General features: G+C 41.0%; 2 protein-coding genes across 2 annotated transcripts in view; both read right to left on the reverse strand.

Moving 5' to 3' along the window:
- Positions 1-3,602: 3,602 nt before the first annotated feature.
- LOC134535629 (uncharacterized) lies at positions 3,603-11,137 on the reverse strand. Its single transcript, XM_063374807.1, has 2 exons — positions 8,635-11,137; positions 3,603-4,529 (listed from the first exon to the last, which is right to left on the reverse strand). Exons 1-2 carry the CDS (start codon positions 8,747-8,749, stop codon positions 4,279-4,281), a joined length of 366 nt encoding a protein of 121 aa, XP_063230877.1. The 5' UTR covers positions 8,750-11,137; the 3' UTR covers positions 3,603-4,278.
- A 7,237-nt stretch (positions 11,138-18,374) lies between these two features.
- LOC134535628 (sodium channel protein Nach-like) overlaps positions 18,375-23,480 on the reverse strand; it is a 180,817-nt gene continuing 175,711 nt past the window's right edge. Inside the window, exon 9 of the mRNA XM_063374806.1 lies at positions 18,375-18,502. Within this exon, the coding sequence (XP_063230876.1) occupies positions 18,393-18,502 (110 nt within the window). The 3' untranslated portion in view covers positions 18,375-18,392. The remainder of the gene's footprint in view (positions 18,503-23,480) is intronic.

A 23,480-nucleotide genomic window follows, 5' to 3' on the forward strand; every position in this document is an offset into this window, starting at 1 on the left:
TTCTTATTTTTATTTTTCAATAAAAGGTATTTTATCTGCTGTTAAAGCTTAAGTGGGCCATCTTTGGCTCACCTACCTTACTCTGCAAAATTATTTTAAATAGTAATCGAATCAAAATCCTTCGTGAAAAACATAGTCGTTTCACTCATTTTCGCACCATGCAAGAATCTGTCACCCGAATATAGTTGTACGTGGCCACCTACTTGTTTTCTGCAGGGCATCCAAACCTGTTTATGACTAGCTTAATCTTACAATGCCAATGTGTCTCTTCTTGTGACATCACACCTTAATACACACACGCGCAACGGCTTGCCGACGAACCGCATATGTCAGGCAGTTACGAGGACAGTTGCTTCCTCGTTTTCCGTTACACACACACACACACACACACACTCGCGTAGATTATATACACCCAGTGTTACTTTCAACGCTTGTAAAACCATATTTGCTTAAACATATAATTAGGCGGCGTTGTGAATTAGGGGCGGGAGTCCGCCGACGTGCACCTTCTCGTTGCCAGCGCGGAATGCTTACTGCCCATCCATCAAACCTGCTCTCTAGCTGACATCAGCATACGCCCATACTTCAGCGACACAAGAAAAGTTTGGCCATATATTCAGTCTTATGTAGTTTATACATTATATTTAGACCTAAATACATTAAAAATAATCGTCTAACATCGTACACTGAAATTATAGCATCATAAATCAGAAATGTTTATTTTTATGCAAATTATGGCCTTCGGCTTGCAATAAACGGCCAGTAACTACCATTTCTTCAGATCCCAAATAAACAAATAATTAACAAATTAAATAAAAATTACTAAATAAAACAGAAGAATAAGTTTAAAAAAGAGAATTTTAAATATAAAATTAAATATAATTGAGGCTAGCTCTAAAATAGCAGAGATGTAACATAAAATTTAAATAGGTAGTATGCTCGTTGAAACAGGAAAAAAAAAAAAGCTTTTAAATTAACGTTCGGACTTTCGCTTGAATATTAACACATATGATTTGGGTTAGGTACCTATTTATTCAAATATTCTTTTTTCATAAAATCACAAATTATTTTGTGGCTACCAAGAATCGAACCAAGGAGGGAATCGATCGAATAGTTAAATATAGAAATACATAATTAATTAAATATATTTGTAATCCATCCTAAATTTCTGGTTCATAATTATGGATTTTCAATATCGTGGCCAACATATTTGACAAGATGGCAGATGCTAAAATAGCTACCGATCTGGTAATTGATATTAGTGTGCTCTAGCAGATGTAAAATAAAGCGATACGTCTGAAGCACTCTTTACAAAACATGTGAATCCAACATGGTGTCCCACATGGCTGCAATTATGTCACTCTGGATGGAGTTATACATGCCATGGTTGTAGTAGTGGTGGTTTGTCTGCCTGTGGACACCAAAGAGAACAATTGTTTAAAATAGCACTTGTTTGTTTCGAATCAAGGACTGTGAACTCGATAAAAAAATTTATTAAAATTAAAATATAAATTTATTTGTAATTAATTTATCCTTTTTCTCTTCATAAGTTTTACTAAAACAAGCATCATCATTGGGTTCTAAATGGGGACACTATACTTGATGACTTTCGAAATACATTATTTGTATGATTTTGTAAAATGTTTTAGTATTTTTTTTTTTCATTTTTTAGTTAAAAACTTGATCTAGGTGATGGATTTCTCTCGGGGTATCATAGATCATTTGAAGAAAGTAAGGTCAAGGTAAAGAGTTAGGTCATCCAATATGGCGGTCGGCACATACACTAGTTGCTGGACTGCCGTAACCATTATACTTATTTAATATTGTTTCATACCATTAAAATGTAAACCTTATTAAGTTGCTCTGCCGTCAGCCGCGGTCTCGTGTTCGAGTCCGGGCGCGAGTTCTAGCGGGGTGGCTGGTCTGTCTAACGTTTTATGTTCCGGGAGGGCGCCAGGCTAGCTCGGTGTCTAACCAATGGGGGATCGTGGTTCGTTGCCCCAGCGTGGTCCGCTAGAACCGTCGGCGGTATTGCTTGGGAATTTACGTTAAAGAAGAATGCGTGGGATTGCCGTAGTAGCGACGTGCCTTTATTCACGGGATTGACGTCACACCATACAATTACTGAGCACAGACATGCCCCTGAGGGCTACTTGTCCGTTGCGGGGTGCAGGCCGGTATATGTTCAATGTTTCGTGGCACTGGTTTCTCGGGTAACAGTATGCAGGCCAAGTACACTTGATGCAAGAGAGGCGCGCACAGATGACGTGGCGCAAAGTTACATTAACAAAGTACACTTAATGAAAATTAGGCGCGCACAAATTACGTGGCGCAAAGTTACGTTAACAAAGTACACTTAATGAAAATTAGGCGCGCACAAATTACGTGGCGCAAAGTTACGTTAACAAAGTACACTTAATAAAAATTAAGCGCGCACAGATGACGTGGCGCAAAGTTACGTTGACAAACTACACTTAATGAAAATTAGGCGCGCACAAATGACGTGGCGCAAAGTTACGTTAACAAAGTACACTTAATGAAAATTAAGCGCGCACAAATGACGTGGCGCAAAATTACGTTAACAAAGTACCCTTAATGAAAATTAGGAGCGCACAAATGACGTGGCGCAAAGTTACGTTAACAAAGTACACTTAATGAAAATTAAGCGCGCACAGATGACGTGGCGCAAAGTTACGTTAACAAAGTACACTTAATGAAAATTAGGCGCGCACAAATGACGTGGCGCAAAGTTACGTTAACAAAGTACACTTAATGAAAATTAGGCGCGCACAATTAACGTGGCACACAGAGTTTGTGGGTGACTGGAGTCGGCCAGTCCCGTAAGCGATTGTTTCTACGCGGGTGCCGTGCCCACTGGGTGGTACACGCACCGCCACTAAACTTGGCGAAGTTTCCCTTGCGGGTTTGTGGTCCGCGCGAAGGCGCGTGGCCTTAAGAAAGTTCTGTGGTTTGCGGGAGACGGCCCGTGCCGTATGCTGAAGAACGACCCTGCGCACCAGGTGTGGTGCGGGGCGTCTTTACGTTTACGCGGTCGGATTAGGTCCTGAACCGTAAAAAACGGACCGGGCACGCACGGAGAGGTGAATAGAAAAAAGGTTTGGTTTATGCTAAATGACTATATTTACCGGACGTTACTTGCGATGAAGACAATGGTTGTGGTCTCTCCGTGGGACGTAGGTCCGTCCCGGTCCGCGAGTCGAGTAGAACTGCGGAACTGGCATGGCGTCCGGTGGCGCGTCGGCCCCTGCCGCGCCAAGCTTGACCTCATTACGTTAAAAACTAAATGACTGCGTCTGGAAGAGACTTTAAGGTCGCAAAATTCGTAATTAATTGTTTGAGGGGGAATGGGTGTGGTTCGTCTCTAGTCCACTCGGATTTAGTGTGCTTTATAATAATAATGTCTGGTTTGGCCGTTCGGCTCGGTGGCTCGCTCGACTCGGGTGGGCCACGGCCAGGGGTGCGTTCCGTTAGCGGGAGAGTATACTGGCGGGTGCAGGTCGGGCTTAGGGATGGTCGTCGGTCGGACGACGTCAGCTCATGTACGTACATTAATTATTTAAATTTATTTCCATGAAGAATTGTATTAGAAAATACCACTGCTTTAATGTTGTATGCGAAAAGTTTCGGTAAATATACATACTTTAGAAATATAATTCTGAAAACAACTTCAACATGCATGAATGAGTTGCGGTGAATACCAAAGTGTATGGTTTTAAGAAAAAAGTATCTGCAATAGAACTGTTATTTTAGTGACTCACAATTTCATCCAACCTAAAATCACAAAGTAAATTACAAAACAATTGCCATTAATACAACACCATCACTAAAAAAAACACTAAATGATAACATGTTTTACTCACATTAAGAGGATTTGGATTGTGATACATCATTTAACTATTGTGCATGTGGGAAGTTAATGTAAGCAGACAGACGGAACACCCGGTGTCCTGAACGGAGACAACCCAGAGTGGGAGAACTGAAACCACGGCGTGGTTCCTGTTAGTTCTGAGTTAGAGTCGCCATTCCTATTACGTGCTAAGTTTCTTATTCAGGAAACTAGGGACTTCAAAGGAAACATCGCCGAATTGTGTTTAGCACAAGACAACCGAACTCATGCCCAAGGACTTGCCGTGTCTTAGGGATAAGTATGGTCTTGTAATAAAAACAATCCCATTGCTGCAGCTAATAGTGGGTGTTGGTAAGGAACAGAAGCTACAAGCTCCCAGAAGCATGGCTGGAGGCGTGGATAAGGTAACGTCAGGGCACGTATAGCCGCTGGCAGGCCGGGCGCTGGCCGGCAGGCGCCACTGCGCCGCGCAGGAAGTAGGGCTTGAGGCCCAGGTCTAGCGGCTGGCTGGGGGCTTGCTCGCTGTCCGCCAGCAGCAGGCGCAGCTGCGGGGCGTCTCTGTACACCATGCAGAGCGCGCGCACAGAGAAGTAGTACAGTAGCTCCACGCCGCTCAACAGGCTGAACCCCAGGAACAGGCCGGCGATGCCCCCGAACGACACTGCAACACAACCGCCCCCCCCCCCCCCCTAGCTGTCATTTACCTCGGACAAACAAGCAATCTACTTACAAAAAAAAAACATTTTATGACTCCTAATGTCTGTCTTACAATGTATTTGAATTTCTTAAGTCCTTTTATAATAGGAAGGTGTAAGCATTGAACAAAACTGCAATGAACCCACAGTTTCATCATTATAACAACGACAAACAACATGCATATAACTATTTATGCACTGCTAAGTAGTATATAAATGGGGCAGCTGGCACAGAGTATTTCTTATGGGAATACGACTCGCCATGTTAGGGCATGGCCGCCGCTCGACGCTTCTGACTGAATTTGTTTGTTCGGCCTCGGCACCCGCAATACTTACCCCTCCATGCTTCATTGGCTGGGAACTGAAGATGCTCGTGTCGCCTGCAAGGAACTCCATTGCTGTTGGTACCCATCTCATCGCGAGTCGGATACAATGTGCCACCAACTGGTGGTTTTGGCACAATTACAAATTTGAATTTTTTTAAACTTAAATAATGTATCCAATCTTTCCTCAGCTGCATGAACTTAAACTTGTTCCTCCTCCTGTACACTACCATTCAACCTTTGTCAGACTTGTCTCCCCTAACTTTCCCAGTCGCTATTTTTCTATGAGCCAGCAGTGCGATCCCATTATTCCCGCCTTGGCGCACGGACGTCTCCTGTAATTCGTCCCCGATTCGTGACGAGAACTGCTAAGGCCTGCGAACTCCCAAGACCGGGCAGTTCCTAGAGCTCAGCTCACGCCAGCACTCCTTGGCATGTTCGCGAATCATCTTCGCCAATGTATAGTCACATGTCCGGGTCTTGTAGACCATCCTTCCCACTGGCATCGCAGTTTTAACCCCTCCCCCCTCTCCAGGTTTCCTGGGAACACCGCCCCGTGTCTTTGACCGGCCGGTAACCCCGGCCAGGCGCCATCTCTCCCCAAGGCCACGGCCGTAGTGCATGAAGTACATACTTGCCATCTAGCGGCAGTTTTGGGAATCTCTTCCCCTGAGAGTTTGAACGGCCGTGGAGCGCCTGCCCTCTGGCGTCTGCCGCAGTAACCAGTGCTGTAGTTACTTCACAGCCCACCAGAGCGCTGGCTCAGTCCTCTCCATAAGCCTCCATGCTGCTACCAGCTGACCCGCGAGAGTCGATCCCTACTCAGTTCAGCCACACCTCAGTAGGTCGCGCTGACATCAAGCAGTACCAACAACTTCGAGGTATCGAAGTCTGCCTTTCCTCGACAAGCACCTCGGTAATGTTCTGAACATTTCTGTTCGAGAGCCGAAGCCCATTCCACCTTTCTTCCATCAACATCGCTTTTAATTAAGAGTCTCTGCCGTCTCTAACTTACTGCACTGTGCTCCGCGATTCAGGACTAATTGCATAGAACGAACATCATCGGGACGCCTCGCCGATTCTCTGAAGATGTGATCAGATTAGCCAAGGGATGTTTCCCAACCAAGTAGTGTTTAGGCGTTAGTCAGTCCAAGTAAATGTATCTAAAGTAGTAATGTATTAGTCACCGTAGATAATATATATTTTTTGTGAATCATAGATCATCCGCGTCGCGCTCGTCTGCTCAATCAGCGGGCAGGGCCTGGAAGACATCACCCTGTTTGACAGGGATCAACTGCCCCAGTAATCAAGTACCATAGTACTCGTGCCAGAGTACCAGTACCCTAGTACCAGTGCCACAGTACCAGTGCCAGAGTACCAGTGCCAGAGTACCAGTGCCAGAGTACCAGTGCCAGAGTACCAGTGCCAGAGTACCAGTGCCAGGCACCGCACACCGGACACGGTGTTTGCCAAGGACCAGATCCGTCCACACGGGACGAATGGCCCAGGGCCTCTGACGTCTCGTCAGCTGCCCCGCTTCATCCAACAAACTCCGAAACACCAGCCTTGCATTTTTTGACGTGATGTCTAATAAATCGATGAACGCCGGCTGCACGCACGAAAAGTGTCCCGTTACGCACATTGTCCCGTTACACTGTGTCCCATTACACTAATTGTATGCTTGCACCGCATCTATCTCTCTTCCACTCGATTGGAACAACCATCGATTTGACTTTTTCGAGGCACATTAAACTTGAAACACTCCCATTCGTTTCCTACTTTTCCTATCATCGTCCTATCCTTAACAGAATAACACAGTCTGGAAGAAGTTAAATAGAAAATTGTATAAAAGTTATAGTTAAAATAATCTCTTCGTTAAAGTAATAAACATATTTGAATTAATGAGTGCAAATAAAAGTTAATTTATCAATTAAATTGTAGATTTCATTTCACTCCTTTGTATCTATACAAAATAGTGATAATTCAATAAAAATGATTCAATTTTATTCATAAAAGTATGCAATCATTTCATCAATGTTTTGTTATGACGTTATCACGTTAAACTATCGTCCGTAAACCGACTTTACAGACAACTAATTTTTTTATAACCTTTTTCGGACTAGCCTCCAGCCACGACGTCTTTTCGACCTGAAAGCAGGAACATCACTACGATAATTTAATGTGCTTACTTCAATAAATAAATTGTTAAACCTACTAATGCTAATTCACTAAATAGGGCCGGCCCATTCTAGAACTCATTCTTGTAACCATTCTTGTACCCATTCTTGTATTAATGTAATCTCAATCCAATGTCTTTATGCTTTCTGTTAAGTGAATCACATGTTGTAACTCTATATTATGACAAATAACCAAAAGTAAAATAAAAACAGAGAAACCAATGCCTGGACGAAATCATTGTGTTACCTTCTGGAACTAAAAGATCCACTCGTTCCCTTCAGTCATCAGGTAGAGTGACGAGGCGGAGCAACAACCAGCAGTCATTTATGTGATCTTGAACTTTACCATTGAATAAAAATTCATTAAAATTAATTAAAATTTCACATTTTCTAGGGTAAATTTCCCATTTTAAGAAAACAATTTACGTTTTTGTTTCCTAAATCAGTCGGTGGCTTTAAATTTTTGCAAATCATCTAAAACATCTGGCCGCTATGCCTCCTTTTTGACAGCTGATATCTGATATATCAGGTGGAATTGGCACCTGGATCTAATTTTAACTTTAAATATATTAAATTAGCAAAATATTCTTAAAAAATATAAAAATATATTTTACAAACAACGCACATGTTCCATATAATTTAATAGTTCGAAAGTGTAAATGTAAATAAAAAAACTAATTTAAAATATATTATTTTAAAAATGGGGAAAATGTATTATAATTTTAAAATGCATTAAAAATTACTTCACAGACTTTATGTACTCGCTTAGATTACAGCATAAGAAGTCTGAATCCTAGGGGTAGAATTCTAGCCAAAATCTAATATGTTATATTTTAGCTAAAATTTCCTTTTACGTTTTTGAGTAGTATACTAAAAAAAACCCTACAGGCACTATAAACACGGCAGCTGTCGCGCTGGATAAATTTCTTACTCAATATCATTACGCCTATCTACACGGAGAGTATATCCTCGACACATATGCAAGCGGAGATTGTTTGGGCGCTGTCCTGTCCCAGTGTTTATGGCGTAGCACTGCCTAATATAACTTTATAGTAACCGTGGGTGATATTTTAGAACATTTTGGTTTCGTGTAGCCCAAAGAAACATCTTGCAATTATCAATAACAAATTTAACGAAGGGCGCTTTATTTGACATATGCCAAATAAAAGCGTAATGAATGTCGTTTCACGAGACGAATGAATACGCAGTGGCTTGCATGAAAGAATATATTTGACAGTCACCGGGAAAACAAAACACTGCAAATGGCATCTCATTGAGTGATTGCAGCTGCCTCAGTACTAAGTCAGTAAGCCACCTCGGTCCTCAGACGAATCAACTATCACATATTCTGTCCGAGTCTTCATATCACAGATGGAGCCAGATTAGACTTTAAACAAACTAACCGCTATATATTTGTGTATTACAATAATATTCATGGCGTCTTGAATGAAACTCGAAGGAACATGTTCATATCCGAGCAAACTGCTGACAGTTGGGTAATTGGGTAATGTAATATTGTAACTAATGTAATATTACATAAGGCCCAGGCCCTGACAGCCTCGGCAACTCACCCAACAGGTCCACCCAGCCGAACAGCACCTCCCGCTTGTAGCGCAGCATGGGCCAGGACAGGAAGCCTATCTCCAGGCGGTGGGAGTCTCCAGAGCTGCCACTGCGCAGCCACATTTCATGGCAACAACAATTATGAACGTTGAAATAAATTAGCACAATTTTTGACGTTATAACGTCTTATAAATCGATGAACGCTGGCTGCACGCACGAAAAAGCATGACTCATTGTCACGTTCCGCCCGAGCCGAGCGTGCAAGAACCGGCCAACCATCGTGCGAGAAAATCTTCTATGTCAAACAGGTTAAGGCGGGCTTTTTGATTAATTGTTCGTGATTATATTTAAACAAATTATTTAAATCAAATTTGCAAAATAAATGTAAATAATATTTGAAAATTAATAAGTATGCAATTTTTCATCAATGCTTTCTTATGACGTTATCAAGTAAAATTATCGTGCGTAAACCGACTTTACAGACAAGCCCCCTTTTTTATGATAAATTTAGTTTAGGTTCACCTGTAGACAAGAGCTCACATGTTTTGTTGTACAAAACATCAACACATTTTATAAACTTTGTAACTGTGTGGAGTAGCCTACTAGTAGAGGCGCCTAGTGCTGGTGCGAGGAGCGAGGAGCCGGTCCGCCATCTTGGATTTTGACGTCACGATGGCCTTATTGGATTACCCTGACCTTGAACTTAGGTCTTCACCTACAACATTGGCCAAAAATTGTCAAAAACTGACTAAAAATTGGCAAAAAATTCCAGTTTTAAGGAAAAAATTAGGTAAAACAAAAAAAAGTTTGGAAAAACAAAAATTCAATTTTCGAGAGGAAAAAAAAGTGAAAATTCATAAATTTGTAATTCGAAAAACCTCAAAATATGCTTGCCTTTACAAAAAAAATTCACCAAGCGGCTTAAATTCCTCGTCAACTAGCCGCCAAGGTCATGTCCGCAGTATTGTCTGCTGGAGAGCACCGTTTTGAATTATGACGTAATCGTTGCAATCATCGTTACGCCCACTATCTTAAAAATACGCAATTATTATCAGAAAAACAGCGAAAATATTAAAATTGATAATAATTTTATTAAAAAAACAGTCCACAATTTTGAATTTATGTCACATCCGCCATCTTGAAATTCGGAAAAAAATTAACTTGATAAAAATAATTTAAATACAATTTTAATTAAAACAAGCACTTATGCCATAGAGTGTGCCAGTTTCGTCTGTTTCATGAATGTCAGGTCAATGTTCATTTACCTAACAATGTTGTTGTGACACATATGGACAGATAAAATTTAAAATTTTTATACAAAATACATTGGAACCATGACAGGTTGGACCTCTGGTATGGAAAACTCATGGAAAACATATGCCTTTCATTAACTACACGAGGGCAGTAACAGGTCAGAATAATTTATTTTAACAACTTGTTTCTAACATTTTGATCTCATTGCTTCATCACAGTCTTCGAACTTGTGATCTTCAGGTACGTCATCACAGTCCTCGATCATATCAGCCTCAGAAGTGTCATCATAATCTTCAATCATGTCAGCTTCAGATGTTTTATCACAGTATTCGTCCTTCTCAGCTTCAGGTCGTTCTCCATTGTTCTCATTTTCATGGAGACGACAAGAATTTGGTGTAAATATTTTTTTCATTTCTCATGAAGTTGTTAATTTCTAAGTTGGTTTTAAATTTTGAATTATTATCGTGATATAGGATAGTATTTTTAGCAAATGCACTTTTACATTCTTCGTAATCATTTGTGCCAATGATGAGCATTTTTGGGCACAATTGTAAATTTGAATTTTTTAATTATTATTTTAGCAGTAATTTTGTAGCTAAGACTTAAAATTTTTCCACGCACAGCACACTCCCACTTAATCTGTGTCAGGCTAGTTCCCCAATTCGTTCCCAGCGCCGCATCTGATTTTTGCCAACCCTCTGCGAGGCCAGCATTCAGGCTCGTCTTATCCTGGCTTCGGCGCACGCCTGGTCACTGAAACACGGCCGGTCCCCGCGATCAGGACTGCTTGTGGCTGCATCTCCCCAGGGCCCCGAGTGTCTCAGAGCTCTCCTGAGGTGAGCACCTACTGTCATGCTCTGTTCTCCCGAGCACGCACAGGTGCTCTGGGTAAGACATGTCTCACTAGCCAGCATTCCCCCTACCCTGTGGTCCACGAGTCACCGCCCAGAGCATTGACCGGTGCTCAACCCCGGCCAGCGATGGCCTGTCTCAAGGTCTGGACACGAGTATTTGAATGTACTGCCTCTGACCTCTAGCGGCGGAGTTATCAACTACTCCATGCGGTTGTCAATTTCAGCCTGCCCCCTGGCGACTCACGCAACAAACATCTGCCTGTCGTTATTTCCCGAGCCACCAGAGCTATACACCAGTCTCCTACATAAGCCCCATGCTTTTGAAGTAGTCTCGTACGATATGCACGAGTCGACTTTCCTTTCGTTTCGGCCACTCGCCAGTAGATCGCGCTGCGAGCGGGTGCCAGAAGAAACGTCGAGATATCGAAGCAGGTATTTCTCGACCACTCACTCGGAAGTCTTCGGAACCTTTCGGACCTGAAGCCGAAGTATCCCCACTTTCTTCAAGCGCCTCTTTTAATTAAGGTTCACACAGACCTACCAGGGACTTCTTGGCACGACATCAGACTCACTACTTCGTTTCTCGGCCAGAGCTCAGCAAGATTCAACTTCGACACACCCACTAGGATGTAGTTGTATTGTCAAGGGATGTTTTCCCTAGGTTTTTAGATAGTAATTATTCAGTCTGTGTTTCAATGTAGAAACTTTTATATTTTGCTAAATTTTAATAAATCTAAATTATGAGTGCCTCCGCATCCTCCGCGATTGTTCCGGTCAGGGACCTCTCCTGAGCGCAAGAACAACACCCTGTTTGGTGAGTGTCCGACACCCTCTTTCCCTTCCCCGACGATCCCCATTCTTGTGGGCATTTTAGCCCGTTCGACGACTGGCTGAGAAGCAGGTCTAATTGTGTGTATTTGGCTTGCTCACAGACAGGGTCCCAGAGCCGGCGCCGAATGCTCTCCCTCGTCTTCAATATCCAGAAACTACCGAGGCGCCACCTGGCAGCCCGGCTACAGTAGAATGTATCACTCCCGACCAGCCAGTTCCAACAATACGACCCTCAAATTCTCCCCGACTTCCACAGCGCGCCAGTGCTACACCATTTTTAAGTGCCAGCTAATTGTACTATATATGTGATAACGAAAGTGGCCATCGCAGGACTTAAACTATGCTACATGGTAATAATTATTACTCTAGGATTGTTTATAGTTATTTTTAACAATGGTGTAAGGCACCTGTTAATAATTTGGCATGGGCCGGCCCTATTATAAAATTTTAAATTATGAAGGTATTAACCTGAATTATAAATTGTAACTTCTTATTAGGATTATCAAGATGATGTTTTGATAACTATTGTTCAATTAACTATAATAGAAAAATAAATAGAGGCACAGTTATAGACGAACCAGCATTTGTTGTTATTTATTATTTTGAAACTTAAGATCAACAGTCTCCCAAAATGTTTCCAGGAAGACATATACATGACACCGATAAAGAGAAAGGGTGTAACACATTAAATTCGTCTAATATTTTGTCTTCATTCCTCTTCCTCGGTGTTGTATCCCAGTCTTCTTTATCTTTTGTCAGCTTAGTTGTACAGGTCTTGCAATGTCTATTCAAGAAATATCTTCTACCAAAGGATAACTGACACTGACTGCAACTAAATGGTTTTTGGCAAGGGCACAAAATACACTCGCTTCTCTCATGTCGTTTACCATTTTTTCTCAAGGTAAACTCTTTGCTGCAGTATCTACAGAGGTGCTTTCACAATATATGTTTTTTTATGTTGTGGGCCGCTTACATAATATTTTGGCCACTTTGTAAACTATCATCCACATGCAGGGCAGCAACTAGAGCCTCTGGCACCCGGGGCATGAATGGATTCGTGCGCCCCCCCCCCTTTTTTTTTGCACATACCGCACCAATAAAGCAGGGGGTCTGGGGGCCCTCCCACGGAAAAATGGTGCTATTTAAGCATTTTCGGTACCTACATGTAACAGTTTCTGTGCTACTGTAACTTCCATGCATGAACCCACTAGTAGGAATTACAATGCAAGCTATTTCGGCGCCCCCACAGCTTTGCGCCCGGGGCGTACGCCCCGCTTGCCCCCCCCCCCCCCCCCCTAGTTGCGGCCCTGTCCACATGTCACTTATGTATTGCATTTACCACTCTAGTAAAAGTTAGTTTGTGTAACATCTAGTTCCTATTTTTCTTTATTGTTGTTATATTTAAAACTATATATCTTTTGCTTAACATAATGTAATTTGTGTATCCGCATTTATACTCCATATTTTGTGTTATTTTTACATACACAATGTCTTTATATATATTGTAATATAATATTTATTTATCAAGCCTGTGTCCCATTTTGAATTTTAAGGTTGTAGAACCCAGCATACAGAAACCTACAGGCTGTAATATATGATAATAGAAACATACATTTTGTTGGGGGATGTTTTTGACTTTGAACAAACAGTGCACTTTCCAGTATATTCATAAAAGAATGGACCCATTGTTAACTGTTGTGCGCTGCTCACTAGGTGCCAACTGAAGATTACTTGGATTCTGACTCCAAGCACCCTTCACTTCTGAAGACAGACCTGAGAAGAATGGCAAACCTACTTGCCCAGAGAAATGCCTTGACAAGCTCTCCCAAAAATAGAGAGGCATGATGAGCTTGGGCTGACCACTTTCTTGGTAGATGCAAAGATCAGCTGTCAGTTCGCAAACCTTGTGGAACATCCTAGTATAGAGCCTCGTGTTTCAATACAGAGAATGTGACAGCTTTCTTTGATTCATTTACAGACACTTTCAACAAACACCTTTTATCCAGCAGACCTAGCGTATGAAGGGGACGAGAAGACCCCTTAAAGAGAGAGGCACGGAAAGGAATCAACAAACTGCAGCTTCAACCCCGCAGAAAGAGGGTCTACAATCACAAACATCGCAGGCAGAGCGCTTCGGGAGATTATGTCCCACCAATGATAATTTTCCGTAGAACAAACATGACCCATGCTCTAACTAGAGGTTGCCCTGATGGTGCAATTGGCTGAGCCCATCATTAAGGATGGGTTAGAAACAATTGGTTCACCACATTGGCTGACCCAGAAGGGGAGGGGGGCATAGCACTATTCCCCTCAACCATAAATCATTTTAAAATTTTCTCATAATTCCTTATCGTAGTTTCATCGCAATTACTCTGCTTCTAACTTTTCATGTTATTGCACATGTTTTTAAAATAAATTCATAATACTACCACATTTTATCTATATATAAAAATGACAATGTATGTGTGTATGTATGTTCACCTAAAACTCAAGAACCGTTAGCTAGTTCCAGCATGTACTGAACGCAAGAAATCGTGTGGTAGGCATATACAGTTTGGAATTAACAGTTCGTTAAGTAGCCTTAATCTTAAAACCCTTTATTTGCAGTGATGTAGATAATAGAATATTTTTGAACCACAAATAAAATGTAATAAATTAATTAATTCTAAATAAACTGAAATTGTATTAGAAAATCTCCCCTGACCGTAAATCTGTATCCGCTCTTGGTACACAGAATGGTTCGTTAATGTTTTCATTGAGAAAACATGTTCTACTCAACAAAGGCCCGCTATACTCATCTTGTATGGTCATTATAGACACATTCGTAATCCAGACGTGATTGACTTGGCCAGAGAGAAGCATGAGACTATCCTCTGACTGTTTCCTGGTTCCACCAGGACTTCTGAGAATCACTGCAGCCACTCTCACAGCTACGACATGTTGGAGGTTTCTGGCCAAGACTACGTCCGTACCCAAACAGCTGAGACAATAATAAACCAGTTCAAAGTAACTGGATTATAGATATAATATAAACTTTAAAAATACCTTAAATTTATTAACCAGGAAAATAGTGTTGGGACGAACATGGCGTCAAAGATATTAAAAATTTTATTGGTTCTCTAAACCATTACGAGCGTGGTGCTATCTGTTAGGTATTTTTCCAACTAAAAGTTGAAGTTCATTAGATCCCGTCGTTGGACTTGTATTTCGACAAGGAATTTTATTAAAATACTAATCATCTTGTTGAAATTCATTAAACAGTTAATACGATAAAATTTGCTCATGTTAGAAGTTATACTTCTATGGCATTACTAAAATACTTACCTGAAATATTTTAGAACACATATTATAGCACTAAGTATATGTTTGTATACTTGTTTCCTTAAACGAATGAAATCAGTCTATACATACAAACATTAAAATTATTGAGCTGATTAAACGATATTATATAATAATGTGTTGTTATAGTTTTATTAAAAATACAAAAAAAAAATCTCAGTGGCCAGATTTGAACCCTATCTCTTTAAGTTAAGAAGCGCGCATTCTACCACAAAGGTATAGGGATAATATGAGTTTAGGTAGGAGACTATGTGTAATGTAATTTTACTAATGTATTTTCCAACTTGAGATCACCTTTTACAATGACTATTTTATTTTACCAAAAATATTGCAGGGTAGTTTCATATCATATAGTTTCATTTGGCACACCAATACATTTGGTATGCGCCCTAATTTTACGAAATTGACTATATATGCGTTTATATTGTTAAACGTAGGTCCCCAATCTTTGTGTCACATTTTCATTCATAGACTTCTGTTCCGTTTTCACGAAGTTACTCCTTCCAAATGTCGTGACCGAGAGTTGAAATGTTTACAAGTCAAACAAGGAACAAGGTGAAAATATTCTGCACTGGAGAGAGGTGTTTCGGCCGGAGGGAGGGAAGCAATGCCACTTCTGTGCAGGCGAATATGTGAGGTAAAAGGAAATGTGAGACAAGGGTGATAGGAAACAATGAAAGGTGAGGATATTGACTGGGAAACGGGAGGAGGTCGGGGTTTTTTATCTTTCTATTCTGTTTTGGAAAACTATTGTGTTTGTTTCGTCTTTTCGTTTTGTAGTATTTTTGTTTCGTTTCAACCGTTGTGCTGAATTTTTTTGGGTTCAATATTTCTGTGTCGTCATCATTTGTGGGTGTTTTTTTTTTCGTTCTCTTAGTACATTTTTCTTTGTTTTTCTTTGTTTTGTTGACCATATTCCTGTTACGGAATATTTTGTGGTGTTCATATCCTTGTTGACAACAGCAATTTTTTGCTTAATTTTTTTTGTCTTTTTTGGGTTTTTATTTTTTTTTATTTTTTAGTTTTTTAGTTTTTAGTTTTTCTTCGACAGAAAAAGTTCTTAGCAATGGCGTATGTCCAAAAACTTACATCAAATCATGCACTCCCATTGCACAAATATTTCAAAGATAAGGTCAGAATGTGACGAAGTAGTGAAGAAAGGTATAATTAAAAGTGAGAAGGGGTAAGGGTGGGAAAAGAGAGTTAAATAGTGAGTAAACAGTGGTAGTGTGTTCGGAAATTGCAGATAATATAATTAGTGGGTGGTAGGGAATGCCACAATAAGCCAGTTTTTGGCCATGCAGTCCCGGAAGTGACAGGCGCGAACAGCAGCTACCATCCCTGGGAAGCAGCGAAGAGCGGGTAGCCACACGCAGCGCTGCAGGTGCTCAGCTGTGGGCGATACTGGGATGCCTATAGTCACATGCTTTATGCGAGATGAGAGCGACTGCGCACTGGACAAGGACTCTTCCACAACAGAAGTCTATCGACTAGGAAGATATTCATACGAAGTAACCAGCGACCATTGGAGTGATTCTAAGTCGTGTGCCAAATACATATATGCGCGATACTGTACAGTTTGTAAGCTTTTAATCTGCTTTTTGGGCATTTCCTAATAGGTACCCATTTAATTTATTCTCAGATTTTCGGAACTTAATTAATAAATGGGGGTATTTGGGTGAGGGGGAGTGGTCAATCTGCGTTGGACATTTAACATGAGTTTTATTCGCAATTTTTATCTTAATGTATATAAATCTCGTGTCACAATGTTTGTCCTCAATGGACTCCTAAACCACTTAACCGATTATAATAAAATTCGCACACCATGTGCAGTTCGATCCAACTTGAGAGATAGGATAGTTTAAATCTCAAATTATAGTCGCAATTTAAATTTATTGCGATTTATAAAAGCGAAATACCACTCACTGACTCACTCATCACGAGATCTCTAAAACTATACACCCGATTGACTTGAAATTTAGCATAATTATTCATTTTGTGATGTAGACGCTCACTAAGAACGGATTCTGCGGAAATCCGATCCCAAGGGGAGTTTCGGAGGGGGGAGGGGGGGGGGGGTAATATATCAAAATTTCCATTTTTTGGTAGGAAATCACCATGGCAACGGCTGTTGCTTTGTTGATGCTTCATTCGTCTCTATGACAACGACTATTTCATTGTTAGTGCAGTCCTCATCACCGTTGAAATTTAGCTGGTATCTAAATATCAAAAATTACCCTTTTTTTTTCAAGTATTTATATCTTACAGACTTGAAACTTCACAGTAATGTTCCTTATGTTACGCAGGATGACATTTTCCGAAAATTAGATCCCATGGGTGGTTAAAACAAGGCAACAGGATTTTGCATTGTTCATGCCTTCTGCGTCTCCATGGCAACGGGCATCGCGCGGCAGTGGCGTACCCACAAGGAGGGGCATGTATAATGAGCGGCGCAAGCGTGATCTGCCTGTAGACTGCCGTAGCGAAGTACGGGTACATCAGTTGTACGTTGCGTGCACGAGTCGGGAAACCATCTGTGCTATTCATTTTCTCTCCGGTACATTATACAGCATTGTAATAAATTTTCACTGATTTTTTTATTATTTACCATTACTGTAAATGGGTGATGTGGCTTAATTTTTTTCCATTAGTATAGCCGTGCGAAGCCGGGTCGGGCAGCTAGTAAGTATATAAATTGGGAATCGCAATAAGAGGCTCAGAATTCTGTTTATAATTGTGTTTTATCAACAATTATTGGGATGTTTTCTAAAGTGTTTCACGATTGAATATGTTATTTAATAATTACATGTACTTATCGATTTCGAATTATTTACTCTTAATTCTATGACATTAGCACCTGATTTTTTAATATTAATATTTAATTATTGTATAATATTTTTAATAGTTTTCTGTGATTATTTATTAAAAATTCTTTTTTATGCTATCAAACCATAAATGAATTAAGCAATAAATATTTGTTAGTACTAAATATTTACTAATTGTTTATATTTTAAAAAAATGAATTCTTGTACAGCACCCAAAAAATGGCTTAAGAATGTTTTGGAATTCGAAATGCAGAACTTTAATTGGTAATCACAAAATCATTTGTAAATCAAAATTAAAAATCCAATATAGCTGATCCAATTTTAATTGAAGCTTAAAATGGTGTTTCCAAAATTAAGGCTAGGGTAAAATTTAAGGTAAAAGATCAAACATAATTGTCATCCAAGATGATAATAATAATATCAATAACACAATATGGTTAGCTACATATAACACCACCACAGAAACAAACCCTGAAGCATGTTTCCACTTTGAGGGAATTAAATTAAACCCATTACCATGAGATAGCGCGCTCAGCAAAAAGCACAGTTTAGAGTTCACGAGGAAGTTGGTTCACTGGGATCCAAGTAGACACATTGTGAGGCACACATGCACCTTTCGTGTCGATCACACCACCAGCAGCATGACATGATCTCGTGTCGCCATTACCAGTGTCCTGGATGCACTGACCTGGTATCAGTCAGTTTAGCGACCTCGTAGACGGTGTTAGCGCAGCCCAGCTCACACTTGCAGCCCAGGCGGTGCCACGCGCCCTCTGCAACATTTACCCGGTCATGAGATACCTGCTGTTGGCACCATGAACTCTCTTGAACAGTTACCACACCACTGCAACCAGTGCCATTAGCTCTGATCTGCATCTGGTGCAATGCACTCTTGCAACAGTCACCACACATTTAGACAGCGCCATGAGCTCTATTATACAGTAACCACATCTCTGCAGACAGTATTGACTGCATAGAGTATTTCTCCCCCTTTTGTTATGTTAAGCCAGCCCTCTTAGCCGTTAGGCTACCGACCTGTGGCCCCCACGGGTGTGGATACGGAATAAGCCATATACTAGAAACAGGAGAGATGTTAGAGATCAAGCTATGTCCAGATGCTGAGGCTATCCATCCCAGTATAGACCCACCTTCACCCCCTGTCTCTCTCAGCTAACCGGACAATTGGCTGCGTTCTAAGCTCTTAGAAATTATCAGTACTGCTGGCGCCTACCCCATTCTCCCACCTCACACTGGTACCCCACCCAGTGCATCCGTGGTCCAGTGGAGGTTCTATCGAAACGTCTCCTAGCTGTCCGGGCTAGTACTGGAGCTGTGTCGTCGCTCACCACGTCGACTCCGCATCAGGCTAGGGAACCCTTGGAGCCTGCTCCAAGCGATCGGAGCACCACCACCAAGTACGAGTCCTAGCCAATCAGAATCCTGGGCCTAGAGAATACCTCAACGGTGGCACATTCACTCTTTCATGGATTCTTCCCGTACTACTACCAACTTGGCGTCTATACAGCATAAGACCATTCGCCAACAAGCTAGCAGACTGCTACTCTTCCAAATCACTCCACTGGATATCCTCGTATCCTCGGACTACCCTCCGACCCGCCGTACCTCGGCCCAACAGGTTTACAGCCGGTTAAGGCCCGGACGTGCCTGGACTCATCCGGCGGCGACAACAGGAAGCACTGGCTAGACATGACAGTCCAGTCGTGCGTGCGCTGGAGGGCCCCGGGGTTGCCTCGGTACTCCCCTCCCCCGACCCTGGACTAGGGGAACGTATCACACCTAGTCCAGCAGTTTACAGCTCTTTGTTAAGCCCCGGTGCACCCGAACACAGCGGCGCCATTCTCGGTTCTTACCATTACCATAGGCCTAAATCCATTCCCTTTAAGGTCCTTGGGACCAAGACTCTGAGGCTCGGCAGTCGAAACCTCAGAAATATTTCAGACGCATATGCTGTTGCCCGCAGATTCAGCCAATTCACCATTTCTGGTCCCATACATGCAATTGAGGATGCACTGCGGCAGTGTTACACCCGGCATTGTCCTCTTCAGTTAAGGCGATGCTATGACCAGAGGCTGAGGCTACCCATCCCAGCATAGTCATCACCATTCGCCCCCAGCAGCGGTGTGTCACTTAATGCGGAGAGGCTGTATATTCGCATGCTTGCACCCATTTCGTGCACCTGTTGGATCATGTCTCGGATACTATAGCCGGCAACAGCTCCGACACCTCAGGGGTCAATCTCCTTCCCCACGGGGTCAGGTCCACTACCGCCACCTCTGCAACCAGTGCAATTAGCTCTGTTGAATAGTTACCATACATCTGAATCTGGTGCAATGCGCTCTTGCAACAGTTACTTCACATCTAGCTGGCGCCATGAGCTCTGTTGTACAGTTACCGCACATCTGAAGCTATGTTCATTTAGGAAAAGCCCGGCCAAGCTTCACCACCTCCTCCTAGAAGTAAACCAGTGTTGGTGTACTAGGAGCACTACTTTGAATTTATTAACATTCCAGGCATGCATCAATTTAAAAAACTTCTTGGAAAGTTTCGGCCTTATATGCTAGCAGTCTGCTTTATGAATGGTATAAACCATTCCATGGGCCATTACCAAGAATGACATATCCATCGTCTTTTCACTGCCATGCCTGCAGCCAGAATAAATCTTTGTCAAATATTATTAAAACCTATGCCAATGTAGATTTATAAACTCAACTAACATTACACATGGAATCTCTGACATGCCTCCGGTGTCAGGACGGTTGCTGTACCTGTAACAGGGAAATGCAGGACACTTATTCTACTGCCTTCTGGTGTTTTCTCTCGTTGCCAGCTCGTCTTGCCCATAAAACCATACTGATATCCAACTGCTGCAGTTGCAGCCTCTTTCCTTCACCTGCTTCCAGATTCCTTTCCATTTCTTTCTGGTTCCTTCCTCGTATTTGTCAAATCATATAATTTGTCACTTTAGGTAAAATTGTCTCTTACCCTAGTCTTATAGGTGTAATATTTTAAAGAAGCTCCCTCAGATTTTCCTTGCACAAGATAAGCCACTGAGGTTGTCATTTCCTGAAATTATCCTTTTCTTCTACACTTTCTCTGATGTTGCCGTGCACTGGGAGATGATCTCATAGCAGAGGAAATGGCTATTGTCTTTGACTAACTTGTAGACAGTAGTGAGTGCGGACAGCTCCGATGATAACTAGGGCGAGGGGGATAGGGGTGGTAAGATCACTGTGTTAAAGATGGGCTCCTCAGAAGGGGTTAGGGGAAGAGGCTATGATATTCCTATCCCAGCGGTAAGGGGACCCCAAGAATGTGGAGGCAGGCTGCCTAGGGTCAAGAAAGGTAGCAAGTAACAGTGTGTTATTGTTCTCTAAATCTCCTAGACGAGTACGAATGCCTTCGCTGATTACAAAAAATTTCAACTATAAAATACGTGCGATAGCTTGAACCGACGAGAGCAAAGGAATCTCAAAGAATATATCCATGAAGAATAAGTGGAAACTATTACAGTTTTAAATTAATATTTTTAATAATCACCTTTACCTACTATTGTATCATTTGTATTTCAACTTTAGGTATTAAGTGATTAAATATATAAACAAAATTGTAAAATATATTAACTGTTGTTTTGATAAATATAATTTCGTGATTTATTATATTGTAATTCTCGGTTTTCCTTGTTTTTTTTTTTACGAAAATTTACTCCGAATTTTAATGCATTAATTCTTTAGTTTTATGCATGAGATTCGTGAGTTTCTTAGTTCTGACAAGGTAAATTTTATTTACGTTATCAACATATGAAGTTTATTTAGATCAGCGGTTCCCAACCGGTGGGTCGCGAACCCACTAGTGGGTCGCGGAAGGGTTACAGGTGGGTCACAACTTGATCCTAAAACTATCAGAAACCATCGAATAAACCATTATAAAAGATAAGAAAAATCTAAACAAATCGAATTGTGTGCAAACATAAATAAAATAATAAATAAATAAATAAATAAATATATATATATAGTTAATTAAATAACGGGTTTGCTAAAAATTGCTTCTATTTTGTCAACCATTTTCAAATCATAACAAAAATTGTTCATCAATAAATCAATCTGTATCTTCAGAAAAGCACACATATATATATTTGCAATATTTGATGATAAATTACATATATGTATATACACACATACAAAAGGAAGGGATACGATACATAAAAGGTTTTTTTACTCCACCATGGACCGATAGACCGTGGAGGTATTCCTATAAGGAAAGGTGGGTCGCCAGCTGGTAAAGGTTGGGAACCACTGATTTAGATGGATTCTTTCAGTCGGTGAGGTAGCTGTTATTTGCCTTGTTGTCAAAAATTCCCGTTTTAAGAACAAATTTCCCGTTTTCGAGGGAAAAATTCCCGTTTCGAGGGAAAATTTCCCGATTTATTCCGTAAAAATCCCAGCAGCTAGAAATGTCCTGATAGAGGCTTAAGCATCCTTAACTCAAGCCTCAGTTAAGCCTCTATCAGGATGTGACCTTGACCTTTGACCTTGACCCCGACGGCCATCTTGTATCCACCATCTTGGATGACGTCATTTCGTTTTCTCGAACATTCCGGCATTGTGTTATCCGCCATTTTGAATTATGACGTCACCGTTGCAATTTCCGTTATGGCCGCCATCTTTAAATTTATTATCCGATTTCAACGAAATTTTTTTTAAAATTTATAAAAAATTCATTTAATAAAATTTTAAAAAAATATTTAAAAAACAAACATTTACGACACGGAGCTCGGAGTCCTCGGTTCAAACCCGACGAGTGCAAAAAAAAATAAAAATGGCGTCCGATCCTTCCCCCGAGGTGGCTGCAGGCATACTGACTCCTACCACTTTTTTTTCAAAGCATATATATCGCCAGGTAGTATGACGTCATGTCCGCCATCTTGTCCTCGTCTGCTGGAAGCCATCATCAGTGTATCGTCGGCGTGAGTGCGCTGACGCCATGTTAGTTTAATTCTTATCCGCTAGAGTGCAGGAATCATTTATTATTGCTGTGACACCCGACATCTTGTCATTTGGCCGCCATCTTGAAAATCCGTAATTATTTAGCTAGAAATTCGGGAAAAATTCCAAAATTCATTAAATAAATTTGTTATCTATATACTGATTGATTAGGTCGACTAAGGTCCTTGGTACGATCTAGGACGATGCAAAAAAATTAAATATAACATCAATTTAACATAATAGTAACAGGTTCGAGGAATTAAACACCACAAGTTCTTTTACAAACATAATATTTATTACATAATTTCTACTACAGGATCATTTGCGAAAGCCAGCAATCTTATAATCATTTAGTTCCGCAGCGGTGTGAAATGACTAATTCTTAGCTCCAATCGGTTTATACTAGACATAGTCCAGCCAGAACCTTTACAGACATAGTCCACCTCTTCTTGACAGAGTTTCTGGATACCGTTTTTAACAGTTTGCTTCACATCGTTAGAACTGTAAATTACTACAGCCGATGTCTTAAATGCACACTTCTTCACTTTGTCATCGAACGGATATGGCTTTCCATATATACAGTCCAACCACAAGTTATATTTCAAAGGTCCGTTTGTTGCTACATCATCAGTAAGCTGATTGATTATGTCCTCTCCGATATCATCAAGAAAATTACAAATGTCTTTCGACTCACCTAACGTATTTAAATAATAGTAGTCCTTCAATGTTCCACGAAATGCAGACTGCG

This window comes from Bacillus rossius, chromosome 10 (genome assembly GCF_032445375.1).
Source record: "Bacillus rossius redtenbacheri isolate Brsri chromosome 10, Brsri_v3, whole genome shotgun sequence".
Taxonomy (NCBI): domain Eukaryota; kingdom Metazoa; phylum Arthropoda; class Insecta; order Phasmatodea; family Bacillidae; genus Bacillus; species Bacillus rossius.